The sequence below is a fragment of the Phoca vitulina genome, unplaced genomic scaffold (assembly GCF_004348235.1).
Source record: "Phoca vitulina isolate PV1807 unplaced genomic scaffold, GSC_HSeal_1.0 scaffold36, whole genome shotgun sequence".
In the NCBI taxonomy this organism is placed as follows: Eukaryota; Metazoa; Chordata; class Mammalia; order Carnivora; family Phocidae; genus Phoca; species Phoca vitulina.
In genome coordinates this window covers 484,674-501,005 of record NW_022589739.1, presented here as the reverse complement: position 1 = coordinate 501,005, position 16,332 = coordinate 484,674, and the positions used below count along the sequence as shown (strand labels likewise).

The following is a 16,332-nucleotide window of genomic DNA, read 5'->3' as shown; positions in this document are numbered from 1 at the left end:
TGTAGTAGGTGGCCCCAAGCCAGTTTTGAGTCCCTTTAGAGCCTGTTAAATATGATGTGTGTGTGTGTGCGCACGCGCACATGTGTACATCCATAATTGTATGTGTTTGTATGCGACCGTGTAGACTCCCTTGGCTGTTTGCATGTCTGGCATCTGTTTGTGCTCTGGGTGTATGCTGTACATACATGGATCTGAGTCCACATGGGCAAGGGTGTGCCTGTGGCTGTGCCATGATTGCAGGTCCCCAGTGGGTGTGCCTGAGAGCACCCCACAACTCTTTGGCAACTCTTGGAAAACGCTGTCTGCCTGCTCCCCACTGGTCTCTGGCTCCCCGCTGGACCCCTGCGACCTGCACTTGCAAGCAGGTGAGGTGGGGGGAGAGGGGGAGTGGGGTGCGGTGGGGCTGGTTTGAGAGGGATGAGCTGAGACCTCTGGGCCTGAGGAGGCTGGGCAGGTTGGGCAGACGTGCAGAGAGGGGGCCGTAGTTCCCTTCTGGGAAGGGTCAGGCAGACAGAAACTTCAGGCTCTACCACTGCCGTGTAGACACACCTTTGAACTGGCTCCCCGGTCTCAAGGCAAAAGTCTAAGCCCTCACAATGGCCCCACCAGGCCCTACACTCTCTGCCCATCGCCCTTGCCCCCCCCAACTCTGCTGCAGCCACACAGGCCTCCTTGCTGTTCTTCCTACACAGCGAGGTGTGCTCTCTGCACCAGGCCTTTAGACTTGTCATTCCCTCCACCTGGAATGCTCTTCCCTCACTAAACACAGGCCTTACTCCCTCACCTCTTTCAACTTTTTGTTCAGACTTCATCTTCCCACAGAGGCCTTCCGGACCACCTGGTTTAAAATTGCAGTTGGCCCTCCCACCCCACCTCCAATGCCTGTCCTTCCTCCTTCTCTCTCTCGGAGGTCTGCACCTTCTGCTTTGCCATAGAAGTTGTTTAGTGGCAGTCTCCTCAACCGTGGAGTGTAAGCTCCACGACGGCAGGAGTTTTGTCTGTTTTGTTCACTCCTGTGTCTCCTTCCAGCACGTGGATCATGTCCCGTGCAAGGTGGACTGTATTGCATGAATGCTCTACATGCACAGCGCACTCGCTCTCCTTCAGTCATTTACACCCATGCCTGCAGCCAGCCGCAGTCACAGCCAGACTTAGCAAACCATACCCACACCTTCCCAACCAGCCGTGCGCTCTGGTACCTGCTCACATCCTTCCTATACACGCACTCCCACCTGCCTTCTCATGCCGACAACCCCCTGAACTGCGGGGGGGGGCAGGAAGAGCCTGGGGCCCGGGACACCAGGCAGACCAGATCCCTGCTCCCTGCCCCCGTTCCTCCTGTCTCCAGCCTCCTATGCAGTGCAGTCCTGCAGCGTGCTCACCGGGGAGCTGTTTGCGCCCTGCTCCGCGTACCTGAGCCCCGTGCCCTACTTCGAGCAGTGCCGCCAGGACGCCTGCCGCTGCGGGCAGCCCTGCCTGTGTGCCGCGCTGGCCCACTATGCCCACCTGTGCCGGCGCCACGGGCTCCCCGTTGACTTCCGCGCCCACCTGCCGGCGTGTGGTGAGTGCCCCACGCGGGTGCGCCCCCATGAGGGCGGCTGGAGGAGCCTGAGCTCCAGACCCGAGTGTCCGCCTGCCCCCCTTGCCGCCGAACACCCCCACCTCACCCCTCTTCTGTGCTCTCCATCCCCTTGGCCAGCCGGGCCTGACACTCAGGACATGTGACTCATGACCACTTCTCTGTGACCCTCACCTCCAGCCCATCTCCAAGTCCTGTCTGGCCTGTCGATTGGAGATCGAAATTCACCCACTTGTCACCACCTCCACGGCCACCACCCCGGTCAGAGCTTCCCAGTAGGCCTCCCCACGGCCTCTTTTCGAGGCTTCTCGAGATCACTGGCTCCCATCACCCTCAGTGCACATGTGGCTCAGTGGGCATGAGCTGGCTCCTGCTCACCCCCCACACCTGGGCCACACTCCTCCCCATGTCTCAGTTGTCTCTGGGCCCCCAGCCCTAGCACAGGGCCCCACTCGCAGTAAGCTCTTAACAAATGTTTGTTGACGAAATGGAAAGACTGTCCTGAGAGTCAGGAGACCTGTGTTCTATGCCAGCCTTGCAGGTTATTGCTGTGTGTCCCTGAGAGGCCCTGCCCCTCTCTTGAGTCAGAGTCTCCAGAGGTGATTGGACAGGACCAGTGGTTTATAACCCCGACTGCACATTAGAGTCAACATAGGAGCTTTAAAAAAAATGCACATATCTGTGCCTCATTCAGTATCGATGAAAACAACATGTCTGGCCATGGGGGCGGGCATCAGCATTTTTAAATGGAGACTGATGTGTAGCCTGGGTGAGAACAACTGAGCTTGACAGTCTGGCTCTGGCAGGGTGCAGGAGACCCCAAGGGAGCGGGATGCTGGCCAGATGAGGGGAGGGAAGCCTGGAGTCTTTGGACAGAGGGCCCCAAGAGGCTGCTGAATGGGGCCCAGTTGATCTTCACAGCCCATGTGTGTTATAGACGTGGAAGTGAGAGGGATGGCAGTGTGTGTGATACCCACCTGTGCGTGTGCTTGTGTCTGTGTGTGAGTGATGGGCCGGATGCAGGGCTGTCAGCGAGGGGTGACCTTTACCCTCCCCCAATATCACTACCTAAGAGGAACGCCCTGCAGAGAAAAAGAAACACCAATGGCAGGGTCCAGACTGGACTTGGGAAGGGGGGCCCACCCCTGCCACTCTGCCATTGTAGTGTAGTGGGAGGAAGTGGGACTCTGAAGTCAGACCTGGGTTCAAATCCCAAGGCTGACCTTGACCTGCCATGTGACCTCGAACAAGTATCTTCTCTGGTTCTCGGTTCTCCTCATCAGGATGATGACCCCACCCCCACACGGTTGTGGGGATGAGGGAGACAAAGCACACAGTTTCATTTCCCACTACAGCACTGTCCTGTGAGGCCACCAAGGAGTATAACCCCTGTGTGGCCCTGTGTGGACAAACCTGCCAGGACCTGGCCAGCCCTGTGGCCTGTGGGGCTGGTGGCAGCAGTGACCTCAGTGGGGACGAGTGTGTAGAAGGCTGTACCTGCCCACCGGACACCTATCTGGATACCCAGGCTGACCTCTGTGTCCCTAGGTGAGCGGGCCAACTTGACTTCTGTCTGGGAGGAGGGCCGGGGGGAGGCTGAGCGTCTCCAGGGCATCTGAGGCTGGGGAGGCTGGCTGCACCTCTCATGTCCCTGCTTCATCTCATAGTCACAGGGCAGAGCTTGATGGGTGACTGGGTGGGTGGGTTTCTTCCCCTGGGCCCCCCTCTCAGGTCTTTTTCCTGAGCTCCAGCTCCTTAGGCCTAGAACTCCAGCCTGGCTTCCCCATGAGACAGAATAACAGACCCACAGAGACAGCTCCTCTCCCTTTATCTCCCCTTTCCTTCCACAAATATTTATTGACCTCCTAGTATGTTCTAGACAATTCTAGGCCCTGGAAATTCAGCAACAAACAAAACAGGATCCTGCCCTCATGGAGCTCACGTTCTTGTGCCAAGACAGATTAATAAACCGATGCTTAAAGGGTCTGGTGGTAACAAGCTCTAAACAGGCAGGGAGGGGTTACTGTTATGTCACATGAGGTGAGCACTGAAAGAAGGCCTTTCTGCTGAGTTGACATGTGAGCAAAGATGGGGGGAAGTGAGGGATGAGGGCTCCAGGCCGAGGGGACGGGGTGGCCCCGAGGCTGGCTGTGGCGTGATCTCAGTGTGGCTGGAGGCAGAGGTGGGAAGCAGTGACCCCACAGGATCCCAGGGCTGACCGGCAAACTGTAGGATCCTCCTTTGAGATCCCCACCCCTTGCGGTTCAGTATCGCCAACAAAGGGGTCTCTGAGGTTTATATGGGGGGGAGTGGTTGAAGAGGGAGAAGGTGACTGAGAAACACAGGGGTCGGATGAGTTCAGACATCCCTTCCAGCCCTCAGCTGGTCTGCTTCAAGCCCTGCACTTGGCCAGGACTGGCGGGGCTGTGGGAGGTGTGTGAGGAGGAAAGAGTCTGTGCCCTCAGTGGACCTACAAGGAGGAGCCGAAAGACAGCACCAGGGACCCTGTGAGGAATAGATGAGATGACGTATTTGGAGGGCCTAGCCCAGTGTTCAAAACGTTTAACAACGGGCGTGGTGTGGACGCTGATGCTGGGTGTGAATGAGCAGGATGAGAATACCCTTCCTGCGTCCATGTCTGACACAGCCCGGGCTCAGGAAGCGTGGCCCTGTTCTTACACCCTCTCTTTTCCCCGGCCCGAGGGAGGTTGGCTTTGGGTGGACAGAGACCAGTGAAGGTGGATGGCCCTGACCTCTGTCCTTGGTGCCAGTCTGGCTTCCCCAGTCCCTGGAGCTGTGTCACCTGTCACAGCAGACGCCATTACTTGTCTCTGCGTCCTTATGCCCCTGGCTGCTGAGGGGTGGGGTCGCTGCCCCAGCTCCTGAGTCGGCTCACTTTTCTCTGTTCCTGGGTTCTACAGGAACCAGTGCTCCTGCCACTTTCAAGGAATGGACTATCCCCCTGGAGACAGCGACATTCCATCTCTGGGCCACTGGTGAGCCCCCTGATAGCAGTGTTAGTGTCCTCTCCTTAAATGGAAGTTGCTGACTGAAGAAAATACAGCCAAGCAGATCTTTCCACGAAGCAATGCTCACCTGCCGCCTCTGTGCAGGGGGCCAGGGACAGAGTGGGGATGTGTGTCTGAACCCTGAGCTCTGCACTGACTGAGTCAGCTAATCCCAGTGCACCCCTCCCCCCCCAACAGCCACTGCAAAGATGGAGTCATGAGCTGTGATAGCAGAGCGCCAGGTAAGGTGGAAGGTGAGGGATTCTTCTGGGGGCTCCTGCACGGTAGTGGGGTTATGGAGAGGAGACTGGGGAGCTTGAGGACAGATCGGGAGGGGAAAGCCCGGCCACGTCTTGCCCCACACCGAGCGTTCTTGGGAAAGGCTCCAGTTTGGAGGGTGGCATCCAGAGTCCTGGCCCAACCTCAGCCCCAGCCTAGCAGCTGTCCCTCCTGCTTCTCAAGAAGGGGAGGCTGAGACTGTCTCCTTCAGGGGCAGCCAGCAGAGGTGTTTGGACTGTCCCTTGACCTCCCCTGGGTCCTGGGTTTCCTCGGTCTGAGCGCTTGGTTGTCTGCTAAGGCTGACTCTCTGCCCAGTCATGTGTTAGACTTGGAGGTCACAGAGATGGGAAGGACAGCCTGGGTCTTTGAGGCTGTCCCAGGCAATAGAGATGGGGGTAGGGTGGTGTGGGTCAGCCTGTGAGGGATGTGGAGGTGGTAGAGCAGGGGACGGGAGCAGGAGGGCGAGGAGGGCCACTAAGGATGGGGATTGGCACAGAGGGGTGAGAAAATAATCATACAGCAGGTGGCAAAGAGCAGGGCCTCCAGAGTCTGGCAGCCCTGAGTTCAAATCTTGTCTAGTGCTTGCAAGCTGTGCGGCCTTGGGTAACTCACTTCACCTCTCTGACCCTTCGCTTCCCCTTTGGTTTATGACCTAGAATTCTGTGATTTTCTTTTTTTTGTTGTTGCTTCCGTCTTCAGATTGCTTCTTCTTTGGGACTTTTATCTCATCTTCTGTGGCTATTCTTTTCTCTCTGTTCCTTCCTAAGCTGGGCATGGAACTCACCTCCCCTTTATTGATTTCCCTAAAAAAGATCAGTCACACAAGGTGTAAGTGTGCACAGCCGACTTGACGGAAGGCTCAGGGAGAGAGAGGGAGTTTATGTCCCGGAAATATAGGCAATGAGGAACTGACTTCCCTGTTGCTAAAAGTCCTCTGGCCACCCTGCCACACTGCATCGCTATCCTCTTTCTGGCTCTTCTCCTGGTGTCTTTGGGGGCACTTCCTCTCACAGAAGTGACTTCTTTCTGTTATCTGGGAAATGGGAGATGGTAATACCTCACAGAGCTGTTGCCGGATTCAGTAAGAAAATGCAGGTGAAGTGTCGGGAACAGTCTCGGTGGAGAGGACATGGTACTCTTGGTGCTGGTAGAGGTGGTGGTTGTCTTGGGTGACAGCCCACCGCCCTCCCTCCCTCTACGATGTGCATCTGGGACCCCCAAGGAATGCCCCTGAAAGCATCACAGCCCCCTCTCTCCCTGCATCCTCCAGCTGTCGGTCCCCGGGGCTCCCTGGCCACCCCTGGTCAGCCAGGAGCCCACCCCCAGGCCCAGGTGTTCCAAACATCCTGCTGAGTGCCCAAGCTCCTGTCAGCAGCCACCCTCTTCTCCCCCAGCCACCGCCTGCCCGGTGGGCCAGGTCTTCGTGAACTGCAGTGACCTGCACACCGACTCCGAGCTGAGCAGAGAGAGGACGTGTGAGCAGCAGCTGCTGAACCTGAGCGTGCCAGCCCACGGCCCCTGCCTCTCAGGCTGTGCCTGTCCCCCAGGGTAAGTATCCACCATGCACGGCCCCCTCTCCTGATGGCGGGCAGAGCCAGGGACCGCAGGACAGAGGGAGGGGCAGGGAATTCCTCACACAGCCATGGAGGGAGGCACCCGCCCAGGGCTGGCCAGTGATCACGGAATGGCCAGCATGGAATCTGAGAAAGAACAGTGGTGTGGAGATGCAACCTGGAGTGGATTCTCCCTGGCTCTGCTTCTTACCATCGTGTGACCTGGGACGAGGAAAAGGCCTAAGCTCTCCAAGGCTCAGTTTTTCATCTACAAAATGGGAGTAATAATAACAATGCCTACCGCCTCACCAGGTTGTCATGAGGAATACATGAGCTACTGAAGTGAAAGCACTGAGTGGGGTGTGTGGCCTGCTCCAGAGGCCCAGTGGGGTGAAGCCCATGGGAGAAACACCATGCTCCACCTCTCAGCGCCTTTCCCTGCAGAGGTCTGACCGGAACCCTCAGGTGGAGGGCTGGGGCCCCTGGAATACTCCAAAAAGCAAGGCCCCACCCAGCGGAAATAGTCTCCCTCCCAGGTGCCGGAGACGCCACATGGGCTGAGTTTGGTGGCTGTGCCTTGTGGGTGTGCTGTATGCGGAGGTGGCTGCCAGGGCCCAGCCCCCTGCTTTGCCAATTCTCATTCCTGGCTCTGCTTTTACTTCAGGTCTGGGCTAAGAGCTTGGGTGCCTGATCCCATGACCTGGTAGCCCAGGGCTGTGGCCTTCAGCCGGGCCCGAGATCAGTGGTCAGCTGGGGCTTCTGGCCCAGGCCTGGCACTCAAGGGAAGGGAGGGGGGGTCAGGGTGGGAAGGGGAGGGAAGAGTCAGTGAGAGCTTTACTGTTTATAAAACAGCTTGATGTTATCACCCCCTTCAGTCGCAGAGCCTCCCTGGGAGAAAGGAAGGAAGGATCATTACTCTCATTTTGCAGACGAAGAAACTGAGGCCAAGGGCAGGGTGGAGGGAAGTAGGCGGCCCAGGAGCCGTGACTCAAACCCAGCTCTGCTGACTCCAGATCCTGCCCTTAGGCCAGAGCGTGCCAGCTCCCTGAGGCCCGGGGCTGGTTCCCTAGACAGAGGTCATCACGTGCGTGAGGAACTTCCCCTTCCCAGGCAACAGTGCCCACAGGAGACCGCTGTGAGGTCTCAAGAGCCCGCACAGGATCCTAGGCCCAGCTGGCGGGGTGCGGACAATACCTACTGCCACGTAGACCCCAGAGCAGCCTGGGAGGGAGAGCCAGGGCCTCTGGGGTCAGGAACTGAGGCTCGCTCACTGCCAACCATGGTGGCAAGGCCACAGAGGCCGGGTGGAACTGGGAGAGCTGGGCTCAGTCGTGCCCGTGACCCGTCCTGTGACTTCTCTGAACGTGGCCGTATCTGTACAACAAGGGCCAGTGACTCCCTCCCGGAGGGGCTTGGGAGTGAAGGATTCAGTGACATCCCTCTCATGACAGTGCTTTGTGGTCTCCAGCTATACTCCTCAAACATTAGTGTGCACATGAGTCATCAGGGACCTGACCCTGATTCAGGAAGTCTGGCGCCGGGGCCCCTGAAACTCTGCATTTCTAGCAACCTCCCAGGAGATCCCGATGCTGCTCGTCTGGCGACCACAATTTGAACGGCAGGGTTCTAAAACATTATCCAACAGTAGGGATTAGTTCAACTCAGATCGAAAAGCCAGCGTGGGGTTCCCTTTTCAATCCCCAGGTTCCAAAGGGATGGATAGAATGTGAAGATTTCTAATGGACTGGGTGACCTATGACAAGTTACGTGGCCACTTGGGCATCAGTTTTCTTGTCCGTAAGGTGCTGCTGGTTGGTTGTTGGCCAAGTCTGAGTCGGGCAGCACCTGAACCCACTTCCTCTGCTCCAGGCCTTTTAAGGATCAATTCAGGTCCTGGAGCTGCTCTAAGAACATCCACAGTCCAGAGGGCTGGGGGGAAGGGGCAAGCCCCCAGCCACCTGAATGTTTGTCGCTGGCTATGGGATATCAGACAAATCACTTCCTTTTTCTGAGCCTGGATTTCCTCATCTGTGAATTGAGGGTAGTAATACCCCCTTGCGGGGCTCTTATTAGATGTGAATGAGGCAGTGGCTGCAAGGAGCCCGGCACGGTGTAGTAAGAGCTCCATAAAGGCTCGTTCCCCTCCCTTACCTCTTGGGGTATTTGCTATAGTGGCTCGTATGCTGTGTCAAATGCCCTGTGAGGAGTTTACATTCCACAGGGGCTTGTCAAAGGGAAATTATTAGGGCCTCAACTTGTAAAGAAAGGACGGGCATTTCCTGCCATTCTGGAATGTCCTCTTGGGAGCTGGGATAGGGCTTCCAAAGATGCCCCCTATCCTAACAACCCCTGCATGGGGCCCTCTGGGCCCCTGAGCCCCATACCCTTCTCCATGGCGTTGGTAAGAATCTCTGGGTGCTGTGTATGGCTCCAAAGGACCCGGAGCCACTGCAGGAGCCACTAGGGCTCTTTGTGCCACACTAAATTTCTTTGCATCTGGCTGCTGAGCCAAGGGCCCTGGGGCCACTAAGCAGTATAGTACAGTGGTTGTAAGCACAGATTCTGGAGTCAGGCTTGAATCTTGATTCCACCACTTACTAGGTGAGTTAATTAACTTCCTTGAGTCTCAGTTTCCTCATTTGTAAAGTGGCCCAGAGTAAGCACTCCATGTGAGCAGACAAGCATTGTCTTCCTCATTTGGATGCCATGCATTTGCAGATGTCCTCTGAGGGGACCCTGAAGTGAAAGGATCCCTTAACAGGTCAGGAGAGGATGCTCCACAGACTGAGAGCACCTTGAGGACAGAGGCCAAAGCTTCTCTCTGTGGTGGGCACACAGCAGGTGCTCAGGGATGCAAGCAGGTCTCCATAGGGCCAGGAGGGAGCAGGGAATGGTGGGCAGCAGGGAAGACCCCTCAGGAGGTAGCAAGAGACAAGGCCTGGGCTGAAGGTTGAAGGCATGAGCCAGCCCACTTGTGGTGTCTGATGCAATTATGGGTAGAGGAGGGACAAGAAACCAGTATTTATTGTGTATCTACTAGGCGCTAGGCAGTGTGCTCAGGTCTGTAATGAAATTCTTGTAATGACCTTGAAGAAGGCATAATTACCCCTGTTTTACACATGAAAAAACAGGGGCTTAGGAAGGTTAAGTGGCTTCAGGGAAAACAGTGAATTAAACACATGCTTTTTTTTTTTTTCCTGCTTCCTCCCACAATGAAATGCTGGTAATAGAGTTAAATAAAAAAACAAAACAAAACAAAACAAAACAAAACAAAAACCCCTGTAAGTCCCCAGGGACAAAGAGAACCGGCATGCAAATGACAGTGGCACAAGATGGGTCAATAGTTCTTGAAGAACGAACAAAGGTGGATGTGTGGAAACTAACCTTGCAGAGCAGCTGTTGACCGCTGATGCTTGCAGAGGAGGAGGCCAAGGAGAAACAACCTATGTTGTGTTGACAGCTTCAGGGACAGGAGGCTCCAGGCATCTCAGAAGGTGGGGTGGTGAGAGGGAGACAGGAGGATGTCCCACACAACTCTGTGTAAGGAGCCATCAACCCCCCAGGCCTCCTCCCCCATGCCCTGGGGTCACACAACTGCCCTAACCCCATCCAGCAGGAGAAAGGTGGTTAAGGTTTCTGCAGAAACCACATCAGAGACTTTGATCTCAGGAGAACCAGGAGGGATGAGATGCAGAGTGAAGACAGGGAGAGTAAATGAAAGCTTAGTGGGACCCCAACCCTCTTCCCCAGCTTGGTTCCCACAGTAGTGGCATTGAAGCTTCTGCCTCCCAGGCTGGAGATGAAGAGGATTCTTCTCTTGAAAATGGGCTGGGCCAAGAGAAAAAAAAATCTACAGAAGGTGACATTTTAGGGGTTCCCCCAACAAAATGGTGGCTCCCCTTAATTATACAGCTTCTAGTCAACTTTTGGTTCCTCACTGCTTTTTTCCCTTTTAAATTTTTTTTTAAAGTGAGGCATAATTTATAAACAGTAAAATGGGGATGCCTGGGTGGCTCAGTTGTTAAGCCTCTGCCTTCGGCTCAGGTCATGATCCCCAGGGTCCTGGGATTGAGTCCCGCATCAGGCTCCCTGTTCGGCGGGAACCCTGCTTCTCCCTCTCCCTCTCCCCCTGCTTGTGTTCCTGCTCTCACTATCTCTCTCTCTGTCAAATAAATAAAATCTTAAAAAAAAAAAAAAACCACAGTAAAATGTATAGATTCTAAGCATACAGTTCGCTAAGCTTTGACAAATTTAAATGCTCATGTATAGGTACCAATGAAAGGTACTCATTGTCATATCTCATTATTATTTTAACTTGTAATTTTAACTGGTAATTTTCCCTAATGACAATGAGTACTTCTTCATGTGTTTTTTGGCCATTTGTATATCTTCCTTTGTGGAGTGTCCGTTCAAGTCTTTTGTCCATATCTTATTTGGTTGACTATTTTCTTTAAATTGAATTATAGTTTTTTCCTTATCAAATATATACATTGCAAATATTTTCTCCCTGCCTGTGGTTCGCCTATTTATTTACTTAATGTATCTTAATAAGCCTAAAAACTTATGATGAGCATAAGTTTTAAATTTTGATTGCATCTAATCTATCATTTTTTTCCCTTTATGATCAGTTTTCTCCATGTCCTCAGTAGTTGCAGCTCCAAGGTTGTAAAGACATTCTCTGATGTTTTCCTCTAGAAGCTTTAAAATTTTGGCTTTTACATTGGATCTATAATCTATCCGAAATGATTCTATATTGTAGAATGGAGTCAAATTTCATTTTATTTTTTTCTGATGGATATCCTGTGGTTTTAGCCCAATTTTAATAATAGACTTTTCTCTCCCTATTGAATTGCTCTGGTCCCTTTGTTTAAAAAAATCAATTGACTTTATAAATGTGGGTCTATTTCAGGACTCTCTACTCTGTACCATTAATCTCTTTGTCTATCTTTAGACCAGTATCACACAGTCTTGATTTCTGAAGCTTTATAAGAAGTCTTGAAATCAGAAGGTGATTGTGCTCCAACTTTGTTCTTTTTCAGGATTTTTGGGACACTTCTAGGTCCATGTAAATTTAGGGAATTTCTACAGAAAAGCCCCTGGGATTTTAATTGGTTTTGTGTTGAATCTAGAAGTCAGTTTGGTGAGAACTGACATCTTCATACTACTGTGTTCCCCCAATGCACAAATATGGCATTATTTCACTTATTGGGTCTTCTTTAATTTCTCTCAGCAGTGTTTCATACTTTTCATGGAAAGGTTTTGCACATATGTCATTGAATTTATTCATAGGTATTTGATGTCTTGGCTGTCCATTCCATCCAAGTTGTCAAATTTATTGGCTTTACATCATAAAAGTATTTATTTTCCTTTTAATATCTGTAGAGTCTGCAATGATGTTTTCTTTTTTCTCCTGATATTGATAATTTGAGTCTTTTCTCTTTTTCTTACTATCCAGTCTAGGCAGGGGGTTGTCAATGTTATTGATGTTTTCAAAGACCATACTCTGGTTCCATTGATTTTTTTTTTCTATGGGTTTCTGTTTTCTATTTCACTGATTTCTGCTCTTACCTTTATTATTTTCTTCTTACTACTTACTTTGGTTTTAACTTGCTCTTATATTTCTGGTTCAGATCTTTTATTGTAATCCTTTGTTATTTCTAATATAAGCATTTAAAGCTATGAATTTCTCTGTAAGCTCTGCTTTAGCTCACTCTACAAATTTTGATACCATGTGTTTTCATTATTTTTATTGTAATCTTTTCTAATTTCCTTTGTGATTTCTTCTTTGACCCATGAGTTATTTAGAAATGTTACTAGAGGGGCGTCTGGGTGGCTCAGTCGGTTAGGCATCTGCCTTTGGCTCAGGTCATGATCCCAGGGTCCTGGGATCGAGCTCCACATCAGGCTCTCTGCTCAGTAGGGAGCCTGCTTCTCCCTCTCCCTCTGTCTGCTGCTCTTCCTACTTGTGCTCTCTCTTTCTCTGTCAAATAAATAAATAAAATCTTAAAAAAAAAAAAAAAAGAAATGTTACTAGATTTTGAAATATTTGGAGATTTTCCCTATAGTTGTTTGTTCCTGATTTCTTTTTTTTAAGATTTATTTATTTATTTGAGAGAGAGAGAGAGGAGCAGGAGGGGCAGAGGGAGAGGGAGAGAGAGAATCTCAAGCAGACTCTGCTGAGCATGGAGCCCAACACAGGGCTTGATCTCATGACCCTGAGATCATGACCTGAACCAAAACCAAGAGTTGGATGCTTAACCAAAAGGAGTGGAGTGTTGAGATCTCTAACTATAATTGTGGATTTGTTTCTTTCTCCTTTTAGTTTCTATGAGTTTTTGCTTCTGTTTTTAAGCTCTGTTACTTGGTGCATGTCCATTTAGGATTGTTATGTTCTCTTGATAAATGGGCTCTTTTGCTGTCATGAAATATCCCTCCTATTTCTGCTAATGCTAATTGGCTTGAAGTCTACTTTGATGTTAATAAAGCCACTCCATCTTTCTTATAACTGGTGTTTGCATGGTATTTTTTCCTATAATTTTACTTTTAACTTATCTGTGCCTTTATATTTCAATTGTGTCTTTTGTAAACAGAATGCAGTTGGGTCTTGCTTTTTTAGCCAATGTTACAGTTTCTACCTTTTTAATTGAAGAGTTTGTACATTTGGATTTAATGTAATTGGATTGGATTTACTGCTACCATCTTGTTATTTGTTATCTGTTTGTCCTATTGGGTTTTGGGGGTTTTTTTTTTTGGTCTTTTCTGCCTTTTGGGGGGTTATTTTTTAATATTCTATTTTATTTCCTTTATTTCATTTTGACTATATATCATGGCATTTTTGTGGTTTTTCTAGAGATTACAATCTGTATCTTTCATTTATCAGTCTACCAAGAATTAATATTTTACCACTTTCTGTAGAACACTTGTACCAGTATACTTTCATTTACTTACTTCTTGTCCTTTGCGCCATTATTCTCATACATTTTACTTCTACGTATTTTATAAAACTCACAATTCATTGACATTAACCTTGCTCTAAATGCCCAGTTATCTTTTAGAGAAATTAAGAAGCAATTTCTAGAATTATTTATCAACATATTTTCCATTTTTAAAACTCTTTATTCCTTCATGTGAATCTGAGTATCCATCTTCCTGAAAAACTTACTTTAACATCTCTTTCTTTTTTTGAGAGAGAGAGAGGGCGCGCATATGAGCAGGATGGGGGGAAGGGCAGAGGGAGAGAGAGAATCTTAAGCAGGTTCCATGTCCAGTGCAGAGCCCAACGAGGGGTTTGATCTCAGGACCCTGAGATCATGACCTGAGCCGAAATCAAGAGTCAGACCCCTAACCAACTGAGTCACCTAGGCATCCCTAACATTTCTTTTTAATGCAGGTCTATTGGTTGCTCTTGGAGGGCCAATGCCCATGTTCATTATCTGTTTATTGATACACAGCTAGTGCCTAAACGGCAACTGGCATCCTGGCCGGCTGAGGGGGATGTGGGTGGTAGAGCTGAGCCTTAATTCCTGATGGATGGCAGAGGCTTCTGAGGTGGGCCAAGTCCTTGGTTTTTCCAGTTACCAAGGTACCTCTGAGCCCCACTGGGCAGCAACAGGATGGTAGGTGGGTACATTGTCAGTTACTTCTGGAGGAAATGCTGAGAGCCACCCTACGGTATCCATGTGGTTGCAGGGTTCTCTATAGACGGCAGATAAAGGAAGCGTGTTGGCTTGACCACCTGCTTGCTGTGTCCCTACAGCTTACTCAGACATGGGGACGCATGTTTCCTGCCAGAGGATTGCCCGTGCACTTGGAAGGGGAAGGAGTATTTCCCTGGGGACCAGGTCATGTCTCCCTGCCACACCTGGTAAGTGAGGGTACCATTCAGGCTCTGTTTTTTGCCGGGGACGAGGATGGATACGAAAAGCATGATGGTGAGCGCCGTTTAGCATTCCCCCTTCCACCATGTTCACACCCATGTTGTGTGTTTGTGTGCCATACAGGGATGTGTGTATATATATAAGGGTATGCAAAGATAGAAATCTGGGGGATGTTTTTGTAAACATTTACACAAATGTGATTTTGTGACCTCCAGGCTTCCATTGGTGGTCAATGGTGTTTGTGACCCCTAGCCCAGGGGCACATAGTGGGCACTGTGTAGGCAGTGGCTCTGGAGTGGGTATTCCGAGTGTGTGTGGCGTGGGCCCTGTGAGCTGCTCTGGGCCCATGTGTTTCAGTGTGTGCCAGTGGGGCTCGTTCCAGTGCACGCTCCACCCCTGCGCTTCCACCTGCACGGCCTATGGTGACCGGCACTACCGCACATTCGATGGGCTCCCGTTCGACTTCGTGGGGGCGTGCAAAGTGCACCTGGTCAAGGTGAGCTCCTGGATGTGTCTGCCGAGCTGGCTGTATGGGGACCCAGGGCAGCTGAAGCTGAGGACCTGTCCGGCACGGTGATGTTCTAGACTCCAGTCTGATGCAGAATTGGGCGGGTGGAGGGATCTAAGCCTGGGGGTAGGGCAGGGCTATCTAGAGACTGAAAGAAGTGCTGTGGAGCAGGCTCAGGGCTAGACAGAGCTCACCGGTCATATAATACCCCACTGCTTGGCCACTCACCATTATAGCCTTGCCCTGTTGGGTCCCAAGGGTCTTCTTGTCTGTAATAAGAACTCATGGTTTTTGAGCTTTTATTGTATGCCTGGTGGTCTGCTGAGCCAATTTCATGGATTACTTTGCCTAATTCTCACAGCAACATTATGAAGTAGAGTTTACTGACCCCATGTTATAGATGCAGCAACTTAGGCTTAGGGGAGTTAGGTGTCTTGGCTGAGGTCACACCACTGGCCAGTGGCAGAGCTGGTGTCAAGTTTGAACCAAGAAATCTGACAGGAGATTTAATGTGTGGAAGCTGTCAGCTCCTGCGAAGGAAAAAGGATGGTGATGTGGGGTGGGGGGCACAGTAGAGGCAGGATCCTCTCCAGAAAGAGAAAAGGGGTACGAAGAGGGCCGGTGGGAGAGTGCCAGAGACACACCCAAGGGACTTTGATTTTGCTAAGGACCTGTCCCATTATATAATAGTGAGAGTAATAATAATGACAAACTTTTTATGGAATGAGTCCTAGCTATGGGGCAGGCATTGTGTGGGGGTTTTTCATGTAATTTCTGTAACCTCAAGAGACAGATAATTGACCTTATTTTAATTTTTAAATTTCAAAGGCAATGCATGCTCTTCACTGACATTTAAAACAATTTAGAAGCATATATTAAAAATAAATATTTCCCTTTACAGCTCTTTCTGTTCCCATTCCCTGCTCGTAACAGTTAGGTGTGAATCCTGCAAGATCATCTTCCATGAGACAGACAGATACACACACACACACACACACACACACACACACGGTGCTTTGTTTTTATGGATAGGATTCTGCAATTTGCTTTATTCACTTAATACCATATACCTTAGTCATTATAGAATCGGTACATACCTCTTTCTTCTTTGTGTAAAATTCTACAGAGAGGACATGCTCTAGTTTGTTTTATTATCTCCCCATTGACAGACATTTAGATTGTTGCTAATATTTAAATGCTCAATGAATACTTTTGTGGATGTATCTCTATAGAGTGTTAGACGTGGAATTGCCATGAAAAGTTGTATACACATAAGATGTTATTCAGTGCTTGCAATTTGCCCTCCAAAAAGGCTTACACTACTGTCATCACGTGTATAAGACAGTACCCCCACCCTATACTCTCAGCACCAGTCAACCCTATTATATAGCCATCCATCCGTCCGTCCGTCCGTCCAATACTTTTTGGGGAGTGACTACATGCTAATCACTGCCCTAGGCACAACAGTGAAATCGAGCTTCAGAGAACTGAAGTAAGTTGCCCAAAGTCACACAGCTAATAAGAAGTA

The 16,332-nt window shown here is 50.3% G+C and overlaps 1 protein-coding gene across 1 annotated transcript in view; it reads left to right on the top strand.

The window, feature by feature from the left end:
- The window catches only part of OTOG (otogelin), an 85,370-nt gene that overhangs the window by 22,978 nt on the left and 46,060 nt on the right, over positions 1-16,332 (top strand). The window contains 8 exon segments of the mRNA XM_032426820.1: positions 241-365; positions 1,349-1,561; positions 2,935-3,127; positions 4,501-4,575; positions 4,786-4,829; positions 6,261-6,414; positions 14,176-14,283; positions 14,654-14,792. Of these exon segments, the coding sequence (XP_032282711.1) occupies positions 241-365; positions 1,349-1,561; positions 2,935-3,127; positions 4,501-4,575; positions 4,786-4,829; positions 6,261-6,414; positions 14,176-14,283; positions 14,654-14,792 (1,051 nt within the window).